Source organism: Diceros bicornis, chromosome 12 (assembly GCF_020826845.1).
Source record: "Diceros bicornis minor isolate mBicDic1 chromosome 12, mDicBic1.mat.cur, whole genome shotgun sequence".
Classification (NCBI taxonomy): domain Eukaryota; kingdom Metazoa; phylum Chordata; class Mammalia; order Perissodactyla; family Rhinocerotidae; genus Diceros; species Diceros bicornis.
This window is the reverse complement of record NC_080751.1, coordinates 30934900-30960528: the sequence shown is the minus strand read 5'-3', so window position 1 is coordinate 30960528 and position 25629 is coordinate 30934900. Positions and strand designations below refer to the sequence as shown.

The window sequence follows — 25629 nt, the reverse complement described above, 5'->3', positions numbered from 1 at the left end:
ATTTGGTTATAACTATGTATATGTTACATTTTTTAATGGCCAGAAAAAGTTATTTTCAGATGTCTCATACCAGATCAGCCCAAATAGGAAGATCTTCTTCCACTCCCATCATGGAAATAGGAAATTAGCCACCAATGGGAACAAGATGCAGTAGACTCAGCCTGATGCCTGGAAAGGGGTCTAGTGGCCTGAGCTGAGCAGGAAGCTCCATGGTATCTGGATCTCGGTACTAGAGGTGGCTCACGCCAGGTGTCTCATAGTAGGAGGCTGGACATCCAGACTCCATAGACTGAATAGCAACAGGGTAACCTGCAAGGGAGGTGGCCATCCCAGATGACTGTCTTGCCAATCTCTTCTTTGCCTTAGTCACGTGATTCTCAGCCAAATGCCTGGCATGGAGTGTACAGCCCATTAAAGGGGTATTTCTTTTTGCCTTGGGCCTATTGTCCCCTGACCCCTATGGGAGTTTTGGAAGGGAGGGGCAATTGCAGGACCTAATTTTTAAAGCTCCTGTGAGAATGCATGGGTTTAGGGCAAAAGGTTACCTGCAGCCACTTTGTCACCTGCGGAATGGAGCCTTGGCTTTTGAGGGCTGTAACCACACACATGGCCATCTTCTAGCATCCTGTAGTCCCCTCACCTACCTACCTTGTCCCCAACTCCATAGCAGAAAGGAGGGTAGGCAGGATGGTGGTTAGGAGGATGGGCCTAGTAGGGAATATGGAAGGAGCTCCAGAACTTAGTGCTTAATTTCAGGGGATTGGAGTGATTGTGGGGAGGGAGGCAGGTGTGTGGGTGAACCCAGACCTTTCCTGCCAGATCCTACTTTCCACAGCAGGGGCAAATGGGAGCCTGAGACAACACAGAATGCTTTGAGTTTACAGGTTTGAAGAGGTAAGGATATTTGGTAATAGGTTTAGAGAACTGGTAAAGTTTTGACTTGTACTGGTTGCTTCTGAGCAGCATTGTACTTTTAGATTTTATTTTCTAAGGGCTTTTTTTGTGTGGAGGGGATTCTACTGTATAAGTAGTAGAGGTTAGTTATGAACATGTACAGGAGTTTCCTTGGCTGTTTTCCTAAATCAGACTGCCTCAGTGAGTGGTTTACAAAAGCTGGTAGGGCTTTGGCATAGCGGCATCAGGAGAGCTTTGTGATGGCTCAGATGCCGCTGGAAAAACTAGAATGAGGGGAGAAATGGAGCCTATCAGACGGGGTATAACTGAGCTCTCTAAAGAGAGAGATGAAAGTCTGTGTTAATGGGATTTGCCATGCATATTTGGGTTTAGGATTTCAAACCTGTTGGTCTTTGTTCAGGCAGGTCTTTGTTCACATTTCCAGAAGAAGTGGGTAAACCTGTATTTCATGTTACTAACTGTATTATGCTGTGTGTGCCTATGTATGTCTTTCTCAGTTGATCGTAAGCTGCTTTAAGCAAAGCCTGATTATTTCCATCTTTGTTTCCAAAATTTCTCCACATATTGTAAACTTAGGTCAGCATGTTGCTTATTGAGTATTTGTTCTTTGACCAAAAAAGAAAATTTACTTTTCTACCTTATTTTGTATATTTCAGAAAATCAAAAGAGGAATATGACCAGGAGGAAGAAAGGAAGAGAAAAAAGCAGGTGCCGACAGAACATATAAATGTAACAGAAGTATTTCATTGCCATTATCTCTAAAGTTTACACCTAGTTTTTCCGTAGGAGTTTAAGCTTATGTGGAACTACACAGTTTCTCAGAGTATTCATATTTTCTTGACAATTCTAAGCATCTATATTTAACTGTACAATTCATCCAACAGCCTAGCTTTTAAATTCCCAGTAAAGACTGGGACGATTAACTCCAAAAAAAGTAATACCATTCATGTTTTGGGGGATCCTTATTAAAAAAATCCCTCTTAATTTTATGCATAAAAGAAGATTAAGAAAAATATTTTACTGTCCCACTGTCCTTGATTCCTTTACTATTTTGAAGCAGCAACTGCGGTTACTACTGAGGGTTCCCTGCAGGCTTTACCATGATCAGCTTGAAGCAGGATGATTCCATATCACATGTCCTGGCATAGTGTTCTTCCATTAAGAACTATTTCCATAAAATGCCTAATCTTTCTTAAGGATAAATTAAACATCTATCTGGCTGAGGGGAAGGAAGCTAATATTTATTCTTTCCTCTCCCCTTTTCTAGCTGCCTGTCTTTCCAGATTTTACATCTCCCTGAAAGGCAAGGGAAATCTAATATACACTCTCTTTCAGTCACTTGAAAGGCATTTTCCTTTTTTCTCTTCAATCGCTATAATACATGCTTATATCATTCACTGTCTTTGGAAAACCTATTTTACTTCAAGGTACCTAATGAAGAGGAGAAGAAAGAGATGTTTTAGGATTAAGACGTGATTTATGTATCTTTGAGTAAATCTCCTTTTGGTCATTGGAGGTGAAATTCATAGATATTAATAAATATTTTTTAATGTAAAGGTATAGAACAGACACCAGTTCAAAACTGCTATCAGAAGACAGTATTAACTCTCTGATTTATAAGCAAACTATTTTAGGCTTCTTGAATAATATGTTTTAGGGGGGTATAGTTTTCTTAGACTTTGTATTATGGAAATTTTTTTTTTTTTTGCTGAGGAAGATTGGCCCTGCGCTAACATCCATGCCCATCTTCCTCTACTTTATATGGGACGCTGCCACAGCATGGCTTGACAAGTGGTGCGTCGGTGCGCACTCAGGATCCGAACCTGTGAACCCTGGGCCGCTGAAGCGGAGTGCGTGCACTTAACTGCTTGCGCCACCGGGCCGGCCAATGGAAATTTTCAAACACACAAAAGGAGAGCTGATAATAATAATAATGAATCTTCATATATCCATCACCCAGGATATTTAGGGACTTAAGATTTAGATATCCATGAATTACCTAATAAGCTACATGTGATTGGATTTTCCTCTGTTTTTAAGGAAAAATGAATTATCAGTTTGTTTAGTTCTTTCCAAGATTTAAATGATTTCTTTGGTTTAAATATACTATCCCATTTTAGAAATGGAAATAAACCAATTTGTGGCTTCTTCAGGCATATCATAGTAGAGGTATATTGATTATTTTAAATGGAAAAGTACCTTATAGTTCAGTGATTTTATTTCTCTCAGAGTATTTCTCAGTGGCTTGCTCAAGGTCATGTGACTAGTAAGGGTGAAGCTTGGGTTTGAACCTACTTCTTGCTAAGTCCAAAGTCCTAACCATACTAGCTAGTTACTCTTAGCACTGCATGATTTGAAATGAGAATGTTTACCTATCTCAAAAAGCAGAAGATATAAAGTATTGGAAATATCTTAAAAACTTCGGAAATAGAGTCTTTTGTTCATTATCTATTTAGTAGACAGTAATTATTTTTTAAACTAATGTCTTTGGATCCCTTAGGAAATGAATTAGTCAAAATTAATCTGTTTTTTTTTTAATTGTATTATGGATTCCTGAAGTTATCAGAGACTAAAACAGAAGAGCCCCCAATGCATGCTAATGAAACTGCAAAAATGAATAATTCCCAAGGGGATGGCGAACATTTTGGACACCCACCCTCGGGTAAGGTTGAAGTTTACCGAACTTTCTCTACTAGTATGAATATATCAACATTGTAAAGAGTGTGTTACTTTCTCATACATACTTAAGCTTCAGAAACCCTGGGAGGAAGTTGTTGAATGGTTGTTGGTATTTCAAGTTTCTTGTGAATTTAGCTACAGAGGTTGCAGGTGGGAAATACCCAGCTGACAGGGAAGGTGTAGTCCCCAAATTTCTAAGTGAAGCCTGGAACCCAGAGCAGTGAGCAAAATTCCTTGAGGGAGTCACCAGCCTTTGTGCCATGGCTGCAGCATCTAAGATGTGTTCACATAACATTTGGTATTCTCTTCCTTGACCACAGTTATATGGTGTTTGTGAGTTAGAAGCTGAACTTGGAAAGATAATACTAAGTTATTTTCCTAATGACTTAAAGCACAACTAGAAAATAAGAGGTCACCAGTTTATCTAGATGTTTAGTCAGAAGCTATTGTTGAAACCAAAATTGATGAGAATCCTTGTGGGAAATGTTAGTGGATGAACTTGTTAAATATGTGGCAAATCCATTTTCAGTATCCTCTGAAAGAGAACAAGTAATTATGAAACTGAAACTGAATCATGATTAGGAGTTCAGTTCATTTTATCATGAATTTCTATGGTTTTAAATAAATGTCTTTTTCTCAATTAAAAAAAAGCATAACTCTGTGAGGTAGATATTATGATCTTTATTTTTCTTATATCTTTTTTTTTTTTTTAACAAGAAATTCAAGGGGGGCTGGCCTTGTGGTATACTGGTTAAGTTCAGTGCACTCCACTTCAGCGGCCCAAGTTCACAGGTGCGGATCTCGGGCGCAGACCTACACCACTTGTCAGCCATGCTGTGGTGGCAACCCACATACAAAATAGAGGAAGTTTGGCACAGATGTTAGCTCAGGGTGAATCTTCCTCAGCAAAAAAAAAATAAAAATAGGGGCTGGCCCGGTGGCGTAGCGGTTAAGTGTGCATGCTCTGCTTTGGCAGCCCGGGGTTCGCAGGTTCCCATCCTGGGTACGCACCAATGCACCGCTTGTCAAGCCATGCTGTGGCGGCATCCCATATAAAGTAGAGGAAGATGGGCATGGATGTTAGCCCAGGGCTAATCTTCCTGAGCCAAAAGAGGAGGATTGATATCGGATATTAGCTCAGGTCTGGTCTTCCTCACAAAAAAAAATTAAAAAAAAAAAAAAAATACTAGTTAAAAGAAAAAGAAATTCAAGGAAGTTGAGTGACTTGTCCAAAATTACTGAGCTCTTAAATGGTGAAATTGTGACTTACCTTGGTCTTCTGACTCCAAATCTTTTCTTCTACACTTTAGAAGAACTTTTACAATTGAGATAAGATGGGTTTGATGTTTACCTATTGATTTTAAGGAACTCTTCTTAGTTGATTAACAATGTGGCTATGAAACAGAAGCAGGTTTATGTATTTACCTTGCTTCTTCCTAGCAAATCTAGCCATTTCTTTTCTTTTTTCATATTCTGCAGATTCTGAGTAGAATAACCTCATTGGAATTATATCTATGAAAGCACCTGCTTTAGATTTGTCTGAGCACTTTTTTAATTTGCTGGCCCTAATTTAACTTTGTATATACAGACCTAAGTACACATATACTGTTTAAATCTAGTGTCTGACATCATTTGAGTAAATTTGCTTCATCTAGTTCCTTATCTATTAAGTGAGCTATAGAAAACAATCTCAAACTATATATAACTCAATTATGCACATTAGTGGCACAGAACAAATGGCAGATAATTTCAAAAGTAATGATTTTAATTTTCAAAAACTATTCTATTTTTTAAAAAATGAATATATCTGATATTCCAGGAAATCACTTATGCAATGTGATGGAAGCCCATTATGAACACCTAATTTGGGAAGAATCATAAAGGTGTTCATCCTCCTGTTTATCCCTTTGCTCATGTCCTTTCTTTGATTCCTGCTAGAAATGGACACCATCTGTTCTCAGATTGATGCAAAGAGTTGCCAGAGATGAGGTGATCTTTCTTTAAGCTTGCTGTCTTTCTGATTTTCCATTCCTAGAAATCAGAGAAGCTAAGTATTTTGGCTTTAAATAGTTTCCTCTCTAGATCTGAGTTAGAATATACAGGATGTTCATAACCAGCATACTCAATGCAAGAACTATCCAGAGCAAGTACATCGATTGAATGTAAATGCTTAAGTGCCTGGGATCCCCCCTCCTCAGAAATGAATTGAACTGTGCCTTCTCCTGCTCTGTGATTCCATATTTGGGGGCTAAGCCTAGCTCTGCTTAAAGACACCAGCAGTAAGGACGGCATGTTTAACTCTGTCTGCATATTATGACCAACTTGTTTAAGCTCATCTTTATTTCTGTTTAAGTTAGTTCTGTAGCTCCCTGTTGAGGTTCGTTGGAGTGTTAGCTCTAGGCTCATCTCTTCCATGGCAACTTCCCTTACTGCCCAAGAGCCTGAAGAGCTTTTCTTCTTCCAGCCTCCTGGCAGTACAGATAGTCCACTTACTCCATGCTAGAGCAGTGGTCCTTTGGCAAGTTTTTCGGTCATGCAAAGTTCTATTTCCAGTTTTACTATGCTGGCAAGATTTTTCATCATTTGGAGACATATATATCATGTTCTTCCATCATGCTTTCAGTTCTTGGCATCATTTTTATGTGAGTCTTTGCTTCTCTCACTCTGCTGTCCTTCATAGTCCATGTACTTAACACTGAAAATGTTTTATCTTAAAAAAAAAAAAAATCACCTGAACTAATAGTAAAAAATGGCTCAGAAAAGCAATTAGCATGTTAATCCCGTCTTTTGGTACAGTCACCAAATAACCGGAAAGTACTGAGTGCTCATGTTATATATGCTTCCAAGTTCTTCTTACTTTAAATCTTTACTTTTTTTAATGTGTTGGTACGTTTACAGTTATCTTCATTATGTATTATAGTGCTCGTTTCAACAGCACATATACTAAAATTGGAACAATACAGAGAAGATTAGCATGGCCCCTGCACAAGGATGACACACAAATTTGTGAAGCATTCCTTATTTTATATAATGTTATAAACCAATGTTACTGCAATAAAAAAATATGTATTACAAAAATTATTGATATTACTGGCACTTATTCTTCCAATACAAAAAATTGTAGCTTTACATTAATTATTCTGAAAATATAGAGTCACTTAACAGTTTTTACCAGCAAGCAGAAGTTTCGAAATCAATTACATTACTAGTGAGGGATTTTAGTATACTGTTTATTTGGCTTATGTAGCAACCTTGTAGTGTATTATAGTGTAGTTCTAATCTTTAGCAAGAATTATACCGTTTTTTAGCTATAGTACCAAATAGCAGGAGCTTGGTATTTGTTGAAATGTCATTATTCATAAGAAACTGTAGTTCAAGCTCCTTGAGGACCGAGACTATGTTGATTGTTCTCATCCAGTGCCTCGCACAATGTAGGCACTGAATCAATGTGTGTTGATTGAGTGAATGTGAAAAAAAACAAGTATTGTTAACATTAGCTCATTTTGGTGAACCTAGCCTAATACTTAATATTTCTTATAATAATCTAATTGGACTCTATCTAATTACTGCCAGAGGTTAAAGTGCATTTTGCTAATCAGTCAGTGCAACCTTTGGCAAGAAAGTTGGAAATGTTGCCTGAAACTTCCTCCCTCCCACAAAAAGGCCTGAAGATTCCTGGCTTAGAACATGCAAGCATTGAAGGACCAATAGCAGTAAGTAAAAAACATTACTTTCTAAGAACTATGAGCAAAATGACAAAGTACTAGGAACAAACAATGTAAACAGCCATACACTTGGCTTTTGTTATGATCTTGAACTCAAACTTCTAGTTGAATCAGTCGGTGGATGTCTGTGCCACTTATTATACAGACTTGAATTTAAATAGTTCCTTCTCTTTTCTGACCCAGAATCTATCAACACTTGGAACGGAAGAGCTCCGGCAACGAGAACACTATCTCAAGCAGAAGAGAGATCAGTTGATGTCCATGAGAAGGGATATGAGGACTAAGCAGATACAAAATTCGGAGCAGAAAGGAAAGCCTGGAGAGGTAGAGGTAGGACTAGCCTCAGTATGTCAGTCTGCAAATCCAGAGGTTGTAGTCTCAAAATCAGAATATGTGCAGGGCCGGCCTGGTGGCGCGAGTGGTTAAGTGCACGTGCTCCGCTGCGGCGACCCGGGGTTCACCGGTTCGGATCCCGGGTGCACACCGACGCACCACTGGGCAAGCCATGCTATGGCGGTATCCCATATAAAGTGGAGGAAGATGGGCACGGATGTTAGCCCAGGGCCAGTCTTCCTTGGCAAAAAAAGAGGAGGATTGGCAGATGTTAGCACAGGGCTGATCTTCCTCACAAAAAAAAGAAAAAAAGAGTATGTGCAAGAAAACCTCGATAATGAATATTGCTCATAGATCCATTCTTATTAACCTCCCTGCTAGTGTAGCACTTGGTAAGTCTTTTCTAGGCAGTGATATGAGGATTTTGTGAGATAGAATTGATAGCAGTTTCATTATACATTTTTTTTCTGGTTTATTTGCCCTGCTCTGAGTGCTTAAGGATCAGCAGTCTACTTTACTTGAGCCTTTTGAAATATTTTATCAGAGAGCAGCATCAGTACCCTAGCCCCACCTCCAAGAGGCTTCCCCCAAGAGAGGTTTTTTACAAAGAAGAGATTTAGGGATCCCAGTCCACATGTGGCTTTTTTTTTTTTTTAAATTTACTGAAAATGCTCTAACCTTTGTTCCAGGAAGTATGTTGGGAATTTGAGATAAATGAGCCCATCTTATACTGTAGCCAATTTTTTTTCCTTTTTTTTTTAAAGGAAATCACAGAGAAACCAGAAATGACAGCAGAGGAGAAGCAAACATTACTAAAGAGGAGATTGCTTGCAGAGAAACTTAAAGAAGAAGTTATTAATAAGTAATTTTAAAAACAATTTAGCAAAACAGATGTTCAAATTTTCTTAAAAATAAATTATTTAATCCTTAAACTGAGCCTGTTTCAAATACTTAAGTTTGTAAATGCAAATACAAGCTCATTATTACTGTTTTATTCAACATTTGAGGTAAAGGGTGGGGAGAAGGTAGCTACTTACTCTGACCAGTTTAATACAAATTTCTGAATAATGTCTCTTGGAGAGAAGGTTCAGAAAACTAACTGATAGTGCATTCATTCAAACTTGGTTACCTATCGTTTGTGCTAAACATTGTGCTGAGGTTACAGTAGTCAACTAGATTGACAGGGTCCCTGCCTTCGTGGGGCTAGTGAAGAAGGCCCAGAGAGCAAACTGTTAGAAGGGAAAAGTGCAGTGTTATAAGCAGTGCTGGCCAAGCCTCCTTGAGAAAGCAGGAATGCTAATTGCAGGGAGAAATGGGCAAGAACTACGCAGGTCCTGTAATAGGAAAGAATAAAGCACATACCGAGGAGCTGTCACTACTGCTAGTGTAGATATAGAGTGAGGGGAGAGGGTTAGCATATGAAATTGGATATAAATAGGTGGGGTACTGATTTGCAGGGCCTTGTAGGGAATGTGAGGATTTTAAATTTTATAATGGCAGTGGGAAGTCACTGAAGTTTTAAAACAGGCAAGTTACATATCAAAGTATTCATTTTAAAAAGATATGTGGCTGCTGTATGGAGACCTGGGTGAGTTATAGTAGTTGTGGGTATACCAGGTGTAAGGTAATCCACTTAAGAGTAGTTATCTTGGGCAGTGGTAAGATAGATTTTAGCATCTTACATTTGAGGCAGAAGCAAAGAGGACTTGGAAAATAGATGTGGGAGATGTCAAAAATACTCAATTAATTACTCTTTCTAGAAAAGCTACTATTACAACCAATAAAGGGAACAATTGACAGAGCCTGTTGAGAGGAGTGCTGCCTTGGGTGTAGGTCTTTGTATGTGAAGTGATGCTGGATGATCTTCTGTACAGTTGTCTGCTTCAAGATAACCGGAATAGTAGGGAAGAGACCTTTCTTTCAGAAACTTCCTGTGTTCTGTCATCCCACTAGCACCCCCTTTTCTAGTTACCGTCCACTCCTGAGGTTTAACTTATAATTCCATTTTATCTCACTTCTACAGTTATCAACTTTTTAAAAGGGATACCAAAATTAGTTTAGCTCCAACCTTCAAGCTGCAGAGAAAAACCAGTATTACTTTACATTTTCATCACTTAGATGGACAAGAGGAAAAACTAGTGATTAAAACACAGAAATCTGTTTCATGTAACTTTTTATTAAAAATAGTTTTTATATTGGATACATGTTTACAGATATAATTTTAAGAGAACCTCAGGCATAACAAATGTGGGCTCTGGCTTGCTTCACTGAGTGAAGATAAAAATATAAAAATCCTGATCTGCCTGAGGGTAGTCATTTAAGACAGCAGCTAACATGTAGCATCTTAATAATTATTCTTTCAAGGGATATTTTAAGTCTTGTTGTCATATCATTGTGGGTGAGCGTATGTTCCATGAAAACTGTTATAATAATTCAACAAAACAGTCACATTTCTGCTATAAGAAGGTTCCTATGATGATTTAAAAGTTTAAGACGTGGCAGTTCTTGAGAAAGGAAAATTAAACTCATCATACGATATAAAGAAAGATAATACTTCCTCCTGGAACTTAAAATTAAGCAGGAAGTCAAGAGTAAATACAGAACTGCTTGAGGCCTGGGCTGCTTAGATTATGAGAGGAAATTTAGTAAGAGCTAAGAAGAGTGATGGGGCTTGATGAAACTTGCTTGAAAGAAAATGTATTCATATGGTAACTTTTTACCAATCTTGGTTTAAAATATCCTGAGTCACTTGCCTTATGAGGGGGAAGGTCTTTTTCATTATATGTACCTTTAACAGAGAGGTGATAACAGCCCCATGCTGTGATGCTTTGGTCCTGGGACTTTATTTGCTCAAGGCACACCTTCTATAACTAGAGTCAGTGATATTTAAAGTGCAGTTGACCTCCATTTGTTTAGAATTCTTTCAGACTGGTGTATGACCTAGTGGTTTATAATAAATATCTATGGATAACTGGCTTTTAAAAGATATTGTAAAATGGACATATTTCAAAATGGAGTTAACACATTTACAATAAACCAAAGAAAAGCAACTATCATAGAATTACAGGGTCACATTTTAATTCCTGAATTTTACAGTTCAGCATTAATATCACCACATGTATACAAATGGTGTAAAACAAGTACAGTGGTATTTTTAATACAAAATAAACATCTGTTTTATGGAAAAACTATACTTCATATCTACACAGACAGCCCATCTTTTCCAAACAATAGCCAAAATTAAAATTAACTATAAAATCTCCAAAACGGGAAACTGCTTCAGTTTAAGCTATTCCAGGAAAAATGGACCCATAACACATTACAAGGGTGATCTGAAGATTGTAGCTGGAATTACTATTTTTAGTTTTTTTTCCCAATGCATTCAATTGTAATTTGGGGGATATTTTTCTCACTTCAGCATGATCTCAGATCATAGATGACCAAACTAACATTAAAATATTTACAGTTAACTTGCTGTTCTAAAAATAAAACGTCAACTGTTTGCCTCAATTTATTATTTTAAATTTACATACATGGAATGTGCTTTTACTCTTTAAAAAAAGCAGCTTTCATATTACACCCTTGTTTGTTTATGGAAAAGCTTCATGTGTTGCCTATTGACTTTGACAATGAAGTAACTTCTTGGATCAAAATGGCCTTTAGATATTAAATGCCACTTAATTCAGCACTATTCTTTTTAAGTTAGTCTTTATAAATTATTCTTTAAAACTTGCCTGCAGCTTTGGAGAGAGACAACTTTACCAACAAACCAGAAAGTGACTTCAAACTATCTTCCACAAAAGATTGTACTGGTAGGCAGCTGAAAACATTCTGTTCAATCCACTTGAGAAAATCATTTTGGAATACTACTTACTGATTCTTGGCATCTGTCATCTCTGAAAGTGCTGATTTTAAAGTTATATTAACAAAAGTGTCCATTTTGAATCCAGCTTGTTTGTTTTCATCAAAATACATACTGAAAATTCCTGGTGTAGAAAACTCAATATGTGCTGTAATACAGGGTGTACTTCCCTCCAGCTCCCTATAAGGCTGAATTTCTGTTGAATCTTCAAAGAAATGGTCCCAACAGTTTCATTTTTTATGATAGTTGAATTTGTTTTCCATAAAAATTTCTTTTAAAAAGAGGCAACTGATTAAAAGAACAACATGGTGAGCACCATTATACAAGTAATGTTACTGGGTTTGCAACTGAAGTTTTATAATTGTTTCTAGGTCGGATACACCCTGGAGCAACCCTGCATTAATATTTTATCAACCTTGTCCCTCCCCCAAACCGTCCCAAAACCTGAGAGTGTCCTTGGTGAGAAGCTATCTCCCAGGTTCTGGTTACTAACCTTTTTTTGAAGCCTGAAAGGCAAAACCCTTAATTACTAGCAAGCGATCAAATTCTTGGGAAGCCTGGTTTTTACAGAACTAAACTCTCCTAGCTGATATGCTGAGTGTCTTTTGCTACTCCTTGTATATTTATAAGTTCAAGTGAGAAAGCTTTCTGATTCAGATTTTCAGCTCATTGAACAGTTGCAGCATTTTAGTAAGACCACATGTTGAGGGTCCCCAGTAAATATTTTATGAGCCAAGACGAGGTCTTTTCCTGGGAGATGTGTCTTCTTCTTCATCATCATCTTCATCATCTGGGTAATCCACTAAACCAACCAAACTTCCCTATTGAAGAATAAAAAAAAAAAATTATTTTTTAACATATGTAACTTTAAAATAAGAAGCTTTTCAGTACAGTCACTTTTAAAGATAAAGAAATCATTTTTCCAAACTATCTAACCAGATATATTTGAATATGATAAAGGAACTGCCTGAAATTCTCAACACTTAGTTACTCTCAACTTTCCTATTTAGCTTTCGGATTTTTAATGATACTTCACAATTCAGTTCAGCAAAATTTCACTGTGGAAAAATAACTATATTCCCAAACAGTAGGACTTATAAAGAATCATGACATTTGGAGGTGGAAGGACTTTGGAGATCAACTAGTTCATTTCTCTAATTTTAAACTAGAGAGAAGAGCCAGTCAGTGACAAGAAGTCTCCTTTTAGTCTCTGTTCCTCATGTATGTATTTCATCACTAAGTGGTATACATCATTGTTTTTGTTCTGCTTTTGAAGAACAGTTTAAAATGCCTGATGACAGAGGCTGGCCTGGGTGGCATAGTGGTTAAGTTTGGCGTGCTCTGCTTTGGTGGCCTGGGTTCATGTGTTTGGATCCCGGGTGCAGACCTATACCACTCATCAAGCCGTGCTGTGGCAGCGACCCACATACAAAATAGAGGAAGACTGGCACAGATATTAGCTCTGGGCCAATCTTCCTCACCAAAAAAAAAAAAAAAAAAGGCTGAAGAGAATGAACACATGAAATGGTTCCTAAAAACTAATGACTGAAAAATTTAGAGCTAGCTCTCTAACCAAAAGAAAAGTAAGGATGAGGTAATTCAGATGTTTGGTCTTTTATGGGTAATGGATCCCTTTGAAAATTCTATTTAAGTTCTGGACACTCTACCAAGAAACTTACATGTCGTCAGGTTTGCATTCATTTTGAACCAATCCCATGAAATTTATACACATGTCCTACAGGTTAAGAGGGCCACTGTAAACACTGTCTTTAGTTCAAACCCTTCAGACCTCTAGGGGATAAACAAATACAATTGAAATAACCTATGTATTTCAAACCTATGTAGCTTCATACCTAAAGAATCCAGGCATCTGGCATTAACACTTTACCAGACTATAACTGAAACACTGTAATATTAATCATCAAAGGCCTCTGAGCACCTAGAAACAGTTATCAGAAAGTCTGTGAACTAAATAAAACTTATATACTTAGGTGAGAATCCTGCTTCTTTCTCAGCTTAATAACACACAAGTCTTAAGTTTGGTAAGGAAGAGGCAGTATGGCTCAATTGTTAAGAATATGTTGATTGTAGTCTGACTGCCTGACTTCAAATTCCAATGCCACCACTTTTTAGGTGCATGACCTTGGGCAAGTTATTTATCTCTATGCCTCAGTTTCTTTATGTGTAAAATTGATGTAACAGTAGTACTTAGATCTCATTGAACTATTTTGAATATTAAATTGAAAACAAAACATGTAAAGCACTTGACACAGTGTTTGGCATACAGTGTTCAATAATTGCTATTAGCTGCTATTAGTAATATCATTATTATTGGTTATTTGGTTTCTAAGCCAAACAAGTTGGACGAGAGGAGATAGAAGACATAATTACAGTATAAAAAGGCACCAGTCTGACATTCACAAAGATGACAGCAAGTTATCGAGGCAAGTTTTAATTAAGCTTAGGATTATATATCATAATGTACAAACATTTCAGTTCCAAATGATTAACATTTAAAGTGATTTTTTCCTTAAGATTAACAAACATTGTATCTGAAACACTCAGCTATACAATTTAATTTTTAATTTTATCTCTATTATCTCATATATATACCATAAACAAACTCATATACATTAAAAAAATCACGTTTACTGTAAAAGGAATAAAAATACAAAATGTGAAATACTGGAAGTAACTTGTAATCCAGAGATGCACCCTGTGAAGAATTTGATAGATTTCAGACTTTTAATATACAACTATGTATCGCTTTTAAACAAATATCAGATTGCAATTACATCTACCGTTGTACAATTATGTTCACTTAAAAATACACTGCAGAAAGCTTCTGATGTTAGTCCACAAAGTTCTATTTCATTCTTTTAATCTCTAGTATTCCATAGTATTAATATATACCATCATATAGTTAAATTCCCTGTTGGACATTTAGATTGCTTTCCCAGGGTATTATATTCTCTAAAAAATTTTGTTTCAGATGATAGCTTTTCTTGTCTACTAATGAAATTGACTGTGAACCATCTTTGTACATGGAATATCATATGGATAAGACATGTTAACTTGTTAAGGATTTTTGTATCTATATTCACAAGTTCAATTCATCTACTTTTTTTTTTTTTTAGTGCTACTTTTTACAAAGTATTACATTTGTATAATTAAAGGCGAGTTCAAGCTAAGCTGCTGGAAGACTGATAAATGCATTTATTTCTACTGTCTCCTGAAACCTCACTAAAATCACAGTAAAGGAATTAAAGAAGGTATATACCAACAAAGACAAAACAGGAAAGGAGAGAACAGCAGATGAAAGCTGTCGAGGTACTTTTGGAAAAGAAAAATTAGAGGCAAGGTAACTCATTTTTAAAAGAGGGGAAAGTCAAGAATGAAGTATTTGCAGGAAGATACAGAAAAGAGAATCAAACTGATTTGTCTTAACTCCAGAAAGGACTAGGAAGTAAAGGCACCAAAATACTGGGGAATGCAGGGAAGACAGTTAAGTCAGTAAAAAGAGACAACTGAGTCCTCAGATTCCATTTGCTTACCCCTACACTCCCTCCCTGCCAGGAGATTCCTGCTCCTCCACCACCACCAACTATGAAGAAAATGAACCAGAAAGGCTCTGCACTTCAGAACTTCAGGCACAGTAAAGAGCAAGGGTAAGGCGCCAGGTTGAAAATGGAAGAATAAATTGAAATTCTGCATACTGAGCAGAGACACCCCTGTCCCCACTCTAAGCTCTCTTTCCTATCCAGGCTCTCACAACACCAACAGGTAAGCTTATACTTGCCAGGGATAGTAGACTAGCTAAACCTGTAAAAGCTGGGAAAAGAAAAAACCAAAACTACAGGTAACTAACAACCCCTGAAAAAAGCAGGACAGTTGCTCTAGTCCTTTACATCAAGTCTACATCAATAGGCCCTGCTCATTGTGTTTTAACTGCCTCATTTTTTAAACTGAGACATAATTCACATACCATAAAATTCACCCTTGTAGAGTGTACAATTCAGTGGTTTTAGTATATTCAAAGTTGTGCAATCACCACCACTAATTCTAGAGCATTTTCATCAACACACTCCCCCCACAAAACCCCATACCCATTAACAGTCATTCTCCATTCCTCCCTCCTCTCTGCTCCTGGCAACCACTAATCTACGTTGTTTCTATGGATTTGCTTATTCTAGACAGTTCATATAAATGGAATCATACAATATGTGGCCTTTTTGTGTTTGGCTTATCTCACCTAGTATACCGTTTCAGGGTTCACCTATGTTGTAGCATGTTATCAGTACTTCATTCCTTTTTATGGCCCGATAATATCCATTATTATGGATACATCACATTTTGTTTATTCATTCATCAGTTGATGGACATTTCGGTTGTTCCTACTTTCTGGCTATTATGAATAATGCTGCTATGAACATTCATGTTCAAGTTTTAGTGTGGACATGTTTTTAGTTTTCTTGGGTATATACCTAGGGGTGAAGTTTAACTTTTGGGGGAACTGCCAGACTGTATTCAAGAGCTGCCGCACCGTTTTACATTCCCATCAACAACATATGAGGGTTGCAATTTCCCTACATCCTCACCAACACTTGCTTTTGTCCATCTTTTTTATTACAGCCACCCTAGTGGGTGTGAAGTAGAATCTCATCGTAATTTTGATTTGCATTTTCCTAATGACTAATGATGCTGACCATCGTTTCATGTGCTTATATGGTCCATCTGTATATCACCTTTGGAGAAATGTCTATTCAGATGCCCATTTTAAAACCGGCTGTCGTGCTGAGGTGTGAGAGTTCTTTATATATTCTGGATACCAGTCCCTATCAGATACATGATTTGCAAATATTTTCTCCCATTCTGTGGGTTGTCTCTCACTTTATGATAGGGTCCTTTGAAGCACAAAAGTTTTTAATTTTGATGAAGTCCAATTTATCTATTTTTTTCTTTTGTAACACTTGTGCTTTTGGTGTTATATCTAAGAAATCACTGCCTAATTCAAGGCCGTGAATATTTATATTTATGCCCATATTTTTTTCTAAGAGTTTTATAGTTTTAGCTCTTACATTTAAGTCTTTTATCCACTTTGATTTAAGTAATATAACATGATGTGAGGCAGGGTCCAACTTCATTCTTTTGTATGTGGATATCCAGTTGTCCTAACACCATTTGTTGAAAAGACTATTTTTCCCCTCACTGCATGTCATGGCACTCTTGTTGAAAATCTGCCTTACTTTTTAATAAGAAAGAAAACCTGAGCATCACTATACACTTGAGGAAAGTTTCTAATATGAAAGAAGGGATGAAAACAAATGATAACAATAACAAAAACCTATGAAAAAACAATCACATTTTTTTCTGAACCAAACAAATCAATAAGCTAACAAATAATGTTAGAAAACTATTAATATAATTCATCATATTAACCAATTTAAGGAAACTGAATTCAAGAATTACCCTCTACTCAATGAAATAAAGAACAGATCTTCCTTAAACATGATTTAAAAAGTTTTTTTAATCATCAGCAAAAGTGATAGTTTTGATATTTTCTAATTTTTATAGCTTGAATTTCTTTATCTCACCTAAGTGCATTGGCCAGTACCCCAGAACCATGGTTAAATGAGAGGAGTGATAGTGGCATCCTAGCTTCTGACTTTGGTGGGAATGCTTCTAATATTTCTTCTTTAAGTATAAAGCTAGCTTTTGGTTTCAGCCATATATATCATGGTTAAGAAACTATCCATTTATTCCTATTTTACTGAATGTTTATATTTGATAACAATTATCAAAATTGTAAACGTACATTCTATATAAATATATGTATGTATCTGAAATGATGTATGTAGAAGGTCACATACAATGGTTTCACACTGGAAACAACTTTAAAATCCACCAATAGGGGTTAGTTATAAATTAAGGTTTATCCATACTTTGGAATTCAGTGGAGGAAGTTCTTTTATGTCCTGATATGGAAAGCTCACCCAGAGAAGTTTCTGAGGTGAAAAAGCAAGATGCAGTGTTCTCCTCTGTGAAACTGTGGCAAAAGAAGTGTCTGTTTTAGCATCCACTAATGGCTTCTCATTCTGATTTTGTATGTTTCCTTGAGGAAAATGTGCATGTTTTACAGCTCTACAACTAAAGCAGTATTCTGTGTCTCTATAGCATTCATATCTTTAAAGAATATCTTTTAATTTCATTAGTAGCTAATGTTTCAACAGCCTCAAAAACTATAAAATTTACAAAGAATGTGATTTTTGAACGTATGTTAGAGCTTTAGGATGCCTTGCAAAGGAAAATAGACAAGTTCACACCTGATCTATTTAATTTTAAGAACCAATCAATTCGACTGTAGCAATCAACACTGATGGTGAAAATGGTGAAATGGCCACTGGTATTTATATAAAGAACCTGCAGCCACTTAAAAATGTGGCCACAGTTTGTTGAAGAAGGTTGACAGTCAATTTAACTAGTGCTTTACTTCCGTGAACTCCTTATCTTATTTAAAATTTTTTGATAGTCTAGAGTGATTGAGCAATTAATTTGTTTTCCAAGAACAGTCACTGTTTTCTCCAAGTCCCCCAAAAAGATGCAGAACAAATATATTCAGCAATCTGTTGTTAGTGTCAAAAAGGGTGAAAAATGTGTTTGTGCTTGCACCTGATTATGCTTGTTCATAAATAAAAAAATTATCTGCAAAGATAATAAATTAAAAACTCAAGGAAATAAAACCCAGAAAATAGAAGAAGAAGATAAAAAAATGAGTAATAGGAGAGAAGAATTATGAAAATTATAAAATCAATCCAAAGAAGGCCTAACATCCAAACAATAAGTTACAGTGAAAGAGCATCAAATGTCCCAAAATTGAAGGACACGACTATTTAGCTGAGAATGCCCAAAGTATATCATCATAAAATTTCAGAATGCAGGGATAAAACCTTCCAAATGTTTCCAAGAAGAAGAAAATAAAATCACACACAAAGGATCAGCAGTAAGAATGTCTTTGGATATCTTGGCAGGAATAACTTCAAATTTTTAAAATTTCCAATCTGGTTCTACATTCAGTTAAATTGTCAATCAAATATACAGATAGAATAAACACATCTTCAGACATGCAGGGTCTCAAAAGTTTACCTCTTAGGGAATTCTTTTCTCAGGAAACTATTAGAGGATATGCTCCACGAAAATGAGAGGGAAAATCAAGAAAGAGAACAGAGACATGAGATCTAGGACACAGTCAATACAAAAAAAAAGGAGACAAAAGGAAGTATTAGGATGATGGCAGAGGCAGCCTTAAGACAATAGCTGTTCAGCAAGGCTAGAGGGCAAGCAATTTAGGCTAGAATAGGATGGGAGTCTTCAAGAGAGATGTCTGGAATGGGGAGACTAATCTCGAATGGGGAGACTATGTGGAAACTAACCTGAGAGGTACAGAAAGAATTCGTGAGAGGCACACAACTATTGCAACAAATGAAAAAATGGTGGCAATTATTTTATCTATAAAAAGAGAAAAGTTATAAAGAAAAACACAGCATAGAAAAAAAGAACCCTGAGTTCATGGGTTTGGATCCCTGGCGCAGACCTATACCACTTGTCAGCCACACTGGGAGGCGACGCACATATAAAGTGGAGGAGGACTGGCACAGATGTTAGCTCAGGGCGAATCTTCCTCAGCAAAAAAAAAAAAAAAAAAAAGGAAAAAAAAAGCTAGTATATATTGAGAAGGTGCCAAATAGTGTTCTAAACTCTTTATATTTATTAAATAATTTAATCTTCACAACAAGCCTATGAAGTAGATGGTATTTTATCCCTGTTTAAAATGAGAAAACTAAGGCCCAGAGAGATTAAATAACTTACAAGATCAAACAGCTAGAGAGAGGCAGAGCTAAGATTTGAACCCAAACAATATCACTCCACAGCAAATATTCTTATTATAGTGTCACAATATTACACTAAATTGTCCTATCAAAAAGTAAAAATTAATTTTAAAATCTCTAGTTAAAAACATAAAATGTATTTCAAAAACAGTAGAATCCCATTGAAAATATTACTTCCATGATCTTTAAAAGCCCACCCCTCACTACAATACTGAATAAAGATTCTACATTTTTGTAAAACAATAAACTCAGACTTGTATTTTGTGTTTAAAACAAGAACCATCACTTCAGTTAGGTTTTCTACTACCATGGCATTTCCCTCCTCTTGTCCTTCTACCGCTATACTAACAGCTGTCCTATAATTTATGCCTTTCTATTTTAAGCCTTTTCTTTTTGGGGAAAAGGATGGTTACAGAGAATAAAAATGTAAATGAAAGAAAAGTTTCATATAAAATTTAAAATCGTTTATAAAAAAATAACCATTGGGAAATAGATTTGCTACATGAATGACAAAAAGGCTAATATTCTTAACTAAAGATTCATTCATATTAAGAAAAACATGAGCCAATTTTAAAAAGGCAAGACTATGAACAGACAACTTACAGAAGAGCAAATTCAAAAGGCTAATATTCAACCTTACTACTAACAAAGGACACACAATTGGGAATGAGATATATACCATCTCCTCTACCTAAGTGGCAAAGACTAAAAATAAATATAATAACACTAGCAAAGCTGCAGTGAGCCAAGCACACTCACACAATGCTTATGGTAACATAAACTGGCACAGATTTTCTGGAGAGGAATTTGACAATATGTGTGAGAACATCTACTCATTTAGCCAAGAAAATAATTTAAAATGCAACAATAGTAGTCACATCAGTGAAATATCAGAATCAACTTATATGCTCTAAAATATTACTGGTGGGGAGGGGATGTTTACAAATATTATGATACAGCCAAATAAAATGAAATTCTACCATCATTAACAGTGTTTTAATAACACAGACAAACTCTTATAACAAATAAATAAAAGCAGGATACAAAACTGTGTTTATAGAAAGATCTGAATTATGTGTCAGATAAACAAACCTATGTACCTAAAATCAATCAAACGTCAGCAGTCACATTCTCTGACAACGTGCACAACTTTTTTTTTTCTTTGAAATTATTTTTATTATCCAATTTTTTTTCAGTAAACACGAGGTAAAATTTTATAGATGGAAAAAGAAAAGTTTGTGTGCAGAGCAGTTTCACATACCTTGGTGGCTGTTACTGATGTAGCCAAGTTTGTAGTTTTGGAAGAGGATCCATTAGAACTTGCTGGTGGTGTCTGAGCCACTACAGGTTTACTGTTTGTGCTGTTTGTTCCATTAGCAGCACTGGTGGAGTGGGAGAAAGTAAATTTGAAGCTACCAGAAGATGTCCTTTTGGGAAGGTTTTCCTTGTCTTCACTTTCTTTTGCTGAAGGAGAAGTAAAATTTTGAACCTATATCAGTAAATATTGCTAAATAAAAGCATTTGAAAAAAACAATAATTTAAAAACCTATAGAACACTGCTTTTGCTTTATAAGAGCTAACGGAGTAGAGCACGATGTGTATGGTGATAAATCTTTATTAGCTAGAATCTTAGAAATCTCAGGATTATAAAGGACCTTAAGAACCAGCCACCCTACACTGGAATTCTATATTGCTGTTTCTAGGACACTGCCAAAGACTCATTAGCTATCTGAGTTTTCCTTTGATTGTCTCCCTGCAGCTTCCACTCACTGACTCTATACTGCTGCTCCTTAAGAACCTAATAATCTCTCCCACAAGTCAATATTCCAAATGCCTAAAGACAACGATATGATTATGTCTATCAGTCTCCTATTTCCTGAATATTCCAGGTTCCTTTATCTCTTTCTTTTATGACACAGGTGTCTATTATCCTTTAACATCTGGTTGCTACTATTTTTGTACATGATTCTTAACCGGATGCAGTACTTCAAGTATGGCCTCACTGCCTCTTTTGACAGTAGTCAGGGCAGTGCCTGTAATGAGTAACGGTAGAAGAATTTGGCTACCAAAAGGTAGCTATTCCGTAGGACATTTTAATATGCTATTTGCTCCCCCAGGCTGAAGTAAACAGAACCTATGGCACTAACGAGTGGAAAATGAGACTGGGAACAACAGTTTCAGGGACAATGTAATACGAAATCAATGAAACACTAACAAATTAGAAATGCCTTTACAAAATCGCACATTCAAAAATCACAAACTTATTTATTACAAAGTCCAGGAAATGCTTTTGCCTTTTAACATATAAATTTTTATTAGACATTTAAATAATATACGCAGGACAGTATTCCCATAACGGTAATTTTTCAGGCTATAGAATTCAAGTGATTAGTTCTTTTGAAAGATACGAGTAAGAGCCTAGTTTTATAAACAAGTCAAAAATATTTGAAAGACAAGGGAAATTTTCCTTTTACTTCTCTTCATATTCTATCTTTATGAAACTTTTATAATGACTTTAAAATTTCAAAGAGCAAAGTTATTTCTTTGAGTTTAGTTTCCTTAGCTGTAAAAGGCAGAGTGCTCTGGAAAGTTTCTATGGATCTATATGATCTCTATTATTATTGGAGATTTCAGTATAGAAAAAAAGACAAGAGTGTTCACAGAAGGCAAAGTGTAAGCAGACAATGCAATTTCTAAATACCAAAGGAAGAGCTTCATAAAATGGTTGGTTTCAAGAAAAAACATTTTAAACATGAAAAGAACTCCCAAACAGATTTACAAAAAGTGCATAAATCTAAAAGGGCACGATTCAGTATAAAATTCATGTTTTTCTTGTTTTATAAACTATGACGAGACCTTCACACAAATTAATAATTTCTGTAATAAACGAGAGGATGCAGTATTCAAAAATTCAAAATTTTAATACCTTTTTTAGTCTCCATAAATTTTTCATAACTATCTGGAAAATCGTCTTCTGGCTTAGATTTTTCCACTGGTGCCACAACTGCTTTTCCTTCCTCCTCTTCATCTTCATTAAACCACATTTCTTCATCCTCTTCCAAGGCTTTTGCATCTCTGCGAAATCTGTTACTACGCAATATAGATGGTACACTGTAAGAAATATATCACAAATATTGAGTAATGATTTAAAGTTCATGCCCAGATTAAATTTGAGAATAAATATGTATAACCAAGAGGAGCTGAAGTAATTTTAACTGAGTATAATTTATATCATAGTCACCTCAAATCATGATACAAGATGTAACAGAGAATACTCCAAAATATTTAAGGATGCTGTAAACAAAACTAAAAATTTATCTTGAATTACAATATGGAGCAGTAACTTTTCATATAAAAGATCTGGGGTAATCCTACCCTCTTACATAACCCTGTACTATTTAACGACAGGACAAAAAATTCCTGGGTAAATTTCATATGTAAGATCCAAACTGCAGACTATTTCAGACGTAATTTTATAGGCTATAAGGACAATATACTTAAACAGTACCTGTTCAGTTTCTGATTTTGTCTGTCTTTTTCTTGCTCATATTTAGTCTTCAATCCTTTGAATGTCTGAACATATTCAATCGATTCAAGTGCTTTATAAAAGTTTTCAACTATATGTGCAGTAAGAGACTTGATATCTTCCTGTATAAGTACAAAATTTACATTTCAAATATAATACAATGCTTGTTAGGAGAAAAACTTAAAAAATTTTTTATAGTTCCAAAGCTGATCAAAAAATGTTTTTCAAAATCACCTTCCAAAAATAAATGTCCTAATTTCTTTATACATGAGCCAGGACTCCACAGAAAACTTGGAAAAAGGGAGAAGCAATTCACTGGAGCCCTTTTGGAGGACTATAAAGAACATTTGAAAAGTAAATGGATTTAGTTTATGCCTTCTATTTATTTTTTGTATTTACATAAGACTTTACAACTTAAAAAGCACTTTCACATACAATTTCACTTGATCCTCATAACAATTCTATGAAATAGGTTTTATTATCCCCATTTTACAGAAAAGGAAAATTGAGGCTATGAGAGCGGTTGGATGGCCTGATCAAGAGCACACAGCACACAGAAAGCAGATTTTGAAATTATATTTTCAACAAATGTTAGGTTTTAATTAATGACTCCTCATTTAACTGCTATCAAAATGGGATAAGCCTTATCTAATAATAAACACAGATTCCTCAGACTATATTACATATACAGATCTGATAAACTATTAACTTGAATTCTACTTGCCTATTCCCACAGTCTTCCAGTGTTTAATCTTTGTGAAATAAACTGACAGTAATAACTTCTAAACTCTATATGAACATTCTAAATGGTCATTGCAAATGCATGGGTACAAAGCAGGTTCATTATTAAAAATAATTAAAGCTGTGATTCAGGACTTTAACACTAGTAACAAATATACAGGCTGCTTCTTTAAAAAATGCACCACATTCTGGTTGTATTAAGGATTTTAAGTCTTTAAATTAGTCTCCCTGGACATCTCAATCAAAAAATATGCAAAGAAGAAAAATTAGAAACCTAGGTAAAATGGTTCTATGTTGCATACTCAACAAAAAGCTAAGTTTTGGGATTCAATGTACATTTATCAACCACTCAAAATTATTTTCAGAAAAACAAATTCAATCACAGGAATGGGGATGGGGTTGTGAATCCTACAATTCATTTTATCAGTATCTCACCAAAAATTTTAAAGGAATAAAAATATAAACGTTAATCCCTGATTCATTAGAACAGTGTACCGTGAACCTGGGTTCAGATATTTGGTGAGCTAGTTAACTATGTTCCCTCTTTCCAAGGCTAAAGACAGTACTTCTATCCTCTTCATCCTTTTGAAAATCATATTCTTGGCAAGTGACCACTATTAGGAAAACAATCCAGTCAGCCAAATAATCTTCATATGAGAAGAGTATGTCATCAGTAGAAATCTGATTTGTAAGAAACAAAACTAGAGAACTAGAGAATTTCTAGATTTGACTTTTTTCAAGTTCTTTCTAACCATGTGGCCATTTCCCCTGGTGGAATGATTTCAGTGTGTGGGAGAGGGTAAATTTATTGTACCATTTCTACAGTTATCTGTCTTATTCCTGTTATTCACACAGAGCTCTCTCCGGATCGTTTTATGACAAGTCTTTTTTTACCCAAAACTGAGCTGCAACATATCTTCAAACGCTGACTGTGCTCCTAACCAAATGGATGCTCTTGAATAGGTCACTTATCACTTTGGGTGTCTCAAGCCCCTCATCTGTAAAATAAGGCAGTTGGAGTAGTCCGCCTAACTTCCTGGTCTCTTCAACTTAAATTCAATGATAACAGCCTACCTTTTATGCATCTTATACTAATGTCTACCAAAGGAACTATTTTTCAACCTTTCCATTCATTTTTATTACTACCCTCATAATAGATCACAGAGATCACACAAACGGCATGCTTGACTGAAATGTCCACATATGCCAGATATGATCCTGAAACATTTGGCCAATAAAAAAGGAACTCAGAAGAATAGAGTAAATATGGGTTAAAAGACAATGCTGAATTTTGCAATTTAAAACATTAACATCATTAAACATATAATTACTGTACTTTACCAAGAATCCCTTAATATAAACTTACCACTCTTATAAATTCAAACAACTCAACAACAGCTGAATTCAATAGATTATACCGAGTTCCATTATCCAGAAGAGCATTTATAACTGGTTCAAAAAGATTTCCCTTGGTGATGTAACGATTATAAAATTCATCTTTAAGGCCAATTATCCGCCTCATAAAACGAAGAGCACCTAATTAAAAATAATATAGGAATAAGTTGATGATCTTACTAATATTAATTATTATACAGGTATTTTTGCATAAGGCAATGTATATGTTCTTCTCGAATAATAAGCAAAATTGTGCATTAAAAATAACTGGGCTTATGATGTACACCTGAAATTTTTACAATGTTATAAACCAATGTTACTGCAATAAACAAAAAATTAAAAAAAAAAAAAAATAACTGGGCTTGGAGAAAAAGAGAGTTAGAGAAAGACCATTCAAAACCTGCACAGCTTTTGTAGCCAGAGTTAAAAAAAAACCAGTAATTGGTATCTGGGAGATAAATAAACTACCTAAGCAGGTAGCTCCATGGCAGAGAGATTAAAAAATATACAAAAACCATAGAATGCAAATGCTGGCAGTACTCAGCAGCAATGCTGGTGGATGCAGAG

The 25629-nt window shown here is 35.6% G+C and overlaps 2 protein-coding genes and 1 non-coding gene across 8 annotated transcripts in view; 2 read left to right on the top strand and 1 right to left on the bottom strand.

Moving 5' to 3' along the window:
- The window catches only part of CFAP36 (cilia and flagella associated protein 36), a 31885-nt gene extending 23297 nt beyond the window's left edge, over positions 1-8588 (top strand). The window contains exons 6-10 of one of the 3 annotated variants that reach the window (XM_058551207.1): positions 1572-1644; positions 3475-3577; positions 7258-7307; positions 7503-7649; positions 8417-8588. In XM_058551207.1, coding sequence (XP_058407190.1) covers positions 1572-1644; positions 3475-3577; positions 7258-7307; positions 7503-7649; positions 8417-8518 — 475 coding nt within the window. In that variant the 3' untranslated portion in view covers positions 8519-8588. Of the gene's footprint in view, positions 1-1571; positions 1645-3474; positions 3578-7167; positions 7308-7502; positions 7650-8416 lie in introns of all 3 variants that reach the window. The other 2 variants (XM_058551204.1, XM_058551205.1) reach the window with 2 other exon arrangements.
- LOC131412302 (U6 spliceosomal RNA) lies at positions 6514-6620 on the top strand. The gene has a single exon (XR_009221745.1). It is a non-coding gene; the product is annotated as a U6 spliceosomal RNA (small nuclear RNA).
- Positions 8589-9808: 1220 nt separating the features above from the next.
- Positions 9809-25629, bottom strand: part of PPP4R3B (protein phosphatase 4 regulatory subunit 3B) — a 65739-nt gene continuing 49918 nt past the window's right edge. For 3 of the 4 annotated variants that reach the window (XM_058551200.1, XM_058551197.1, XM_058551198.1), the window contains 5 exons: positions 25034-25203; positions 22909-23048; positions 22327-22511; positions 20662-20864; positions 9809-12335 (listed from right to left, as the gene is read on the bottom strand). In XM_058551200.1, coding sequence (XP_058407183.1) covers positions 12240-12335; positions 20662-20864; positions 22327-22511; positions 22909-23048; positions 25034-25203 — 794 coding nt within the window. In that variant the 3' untranslated portion in view covers positions 9809-12239. The remainder of the gene's footprint in view (positions 12336-20661; positions 20865-22326; positions 22512-22908; positions 23049-25033; positions 25204-25629) is intronic. The other variant, XM_058551199.1, reaches the window with a different exon arrangement.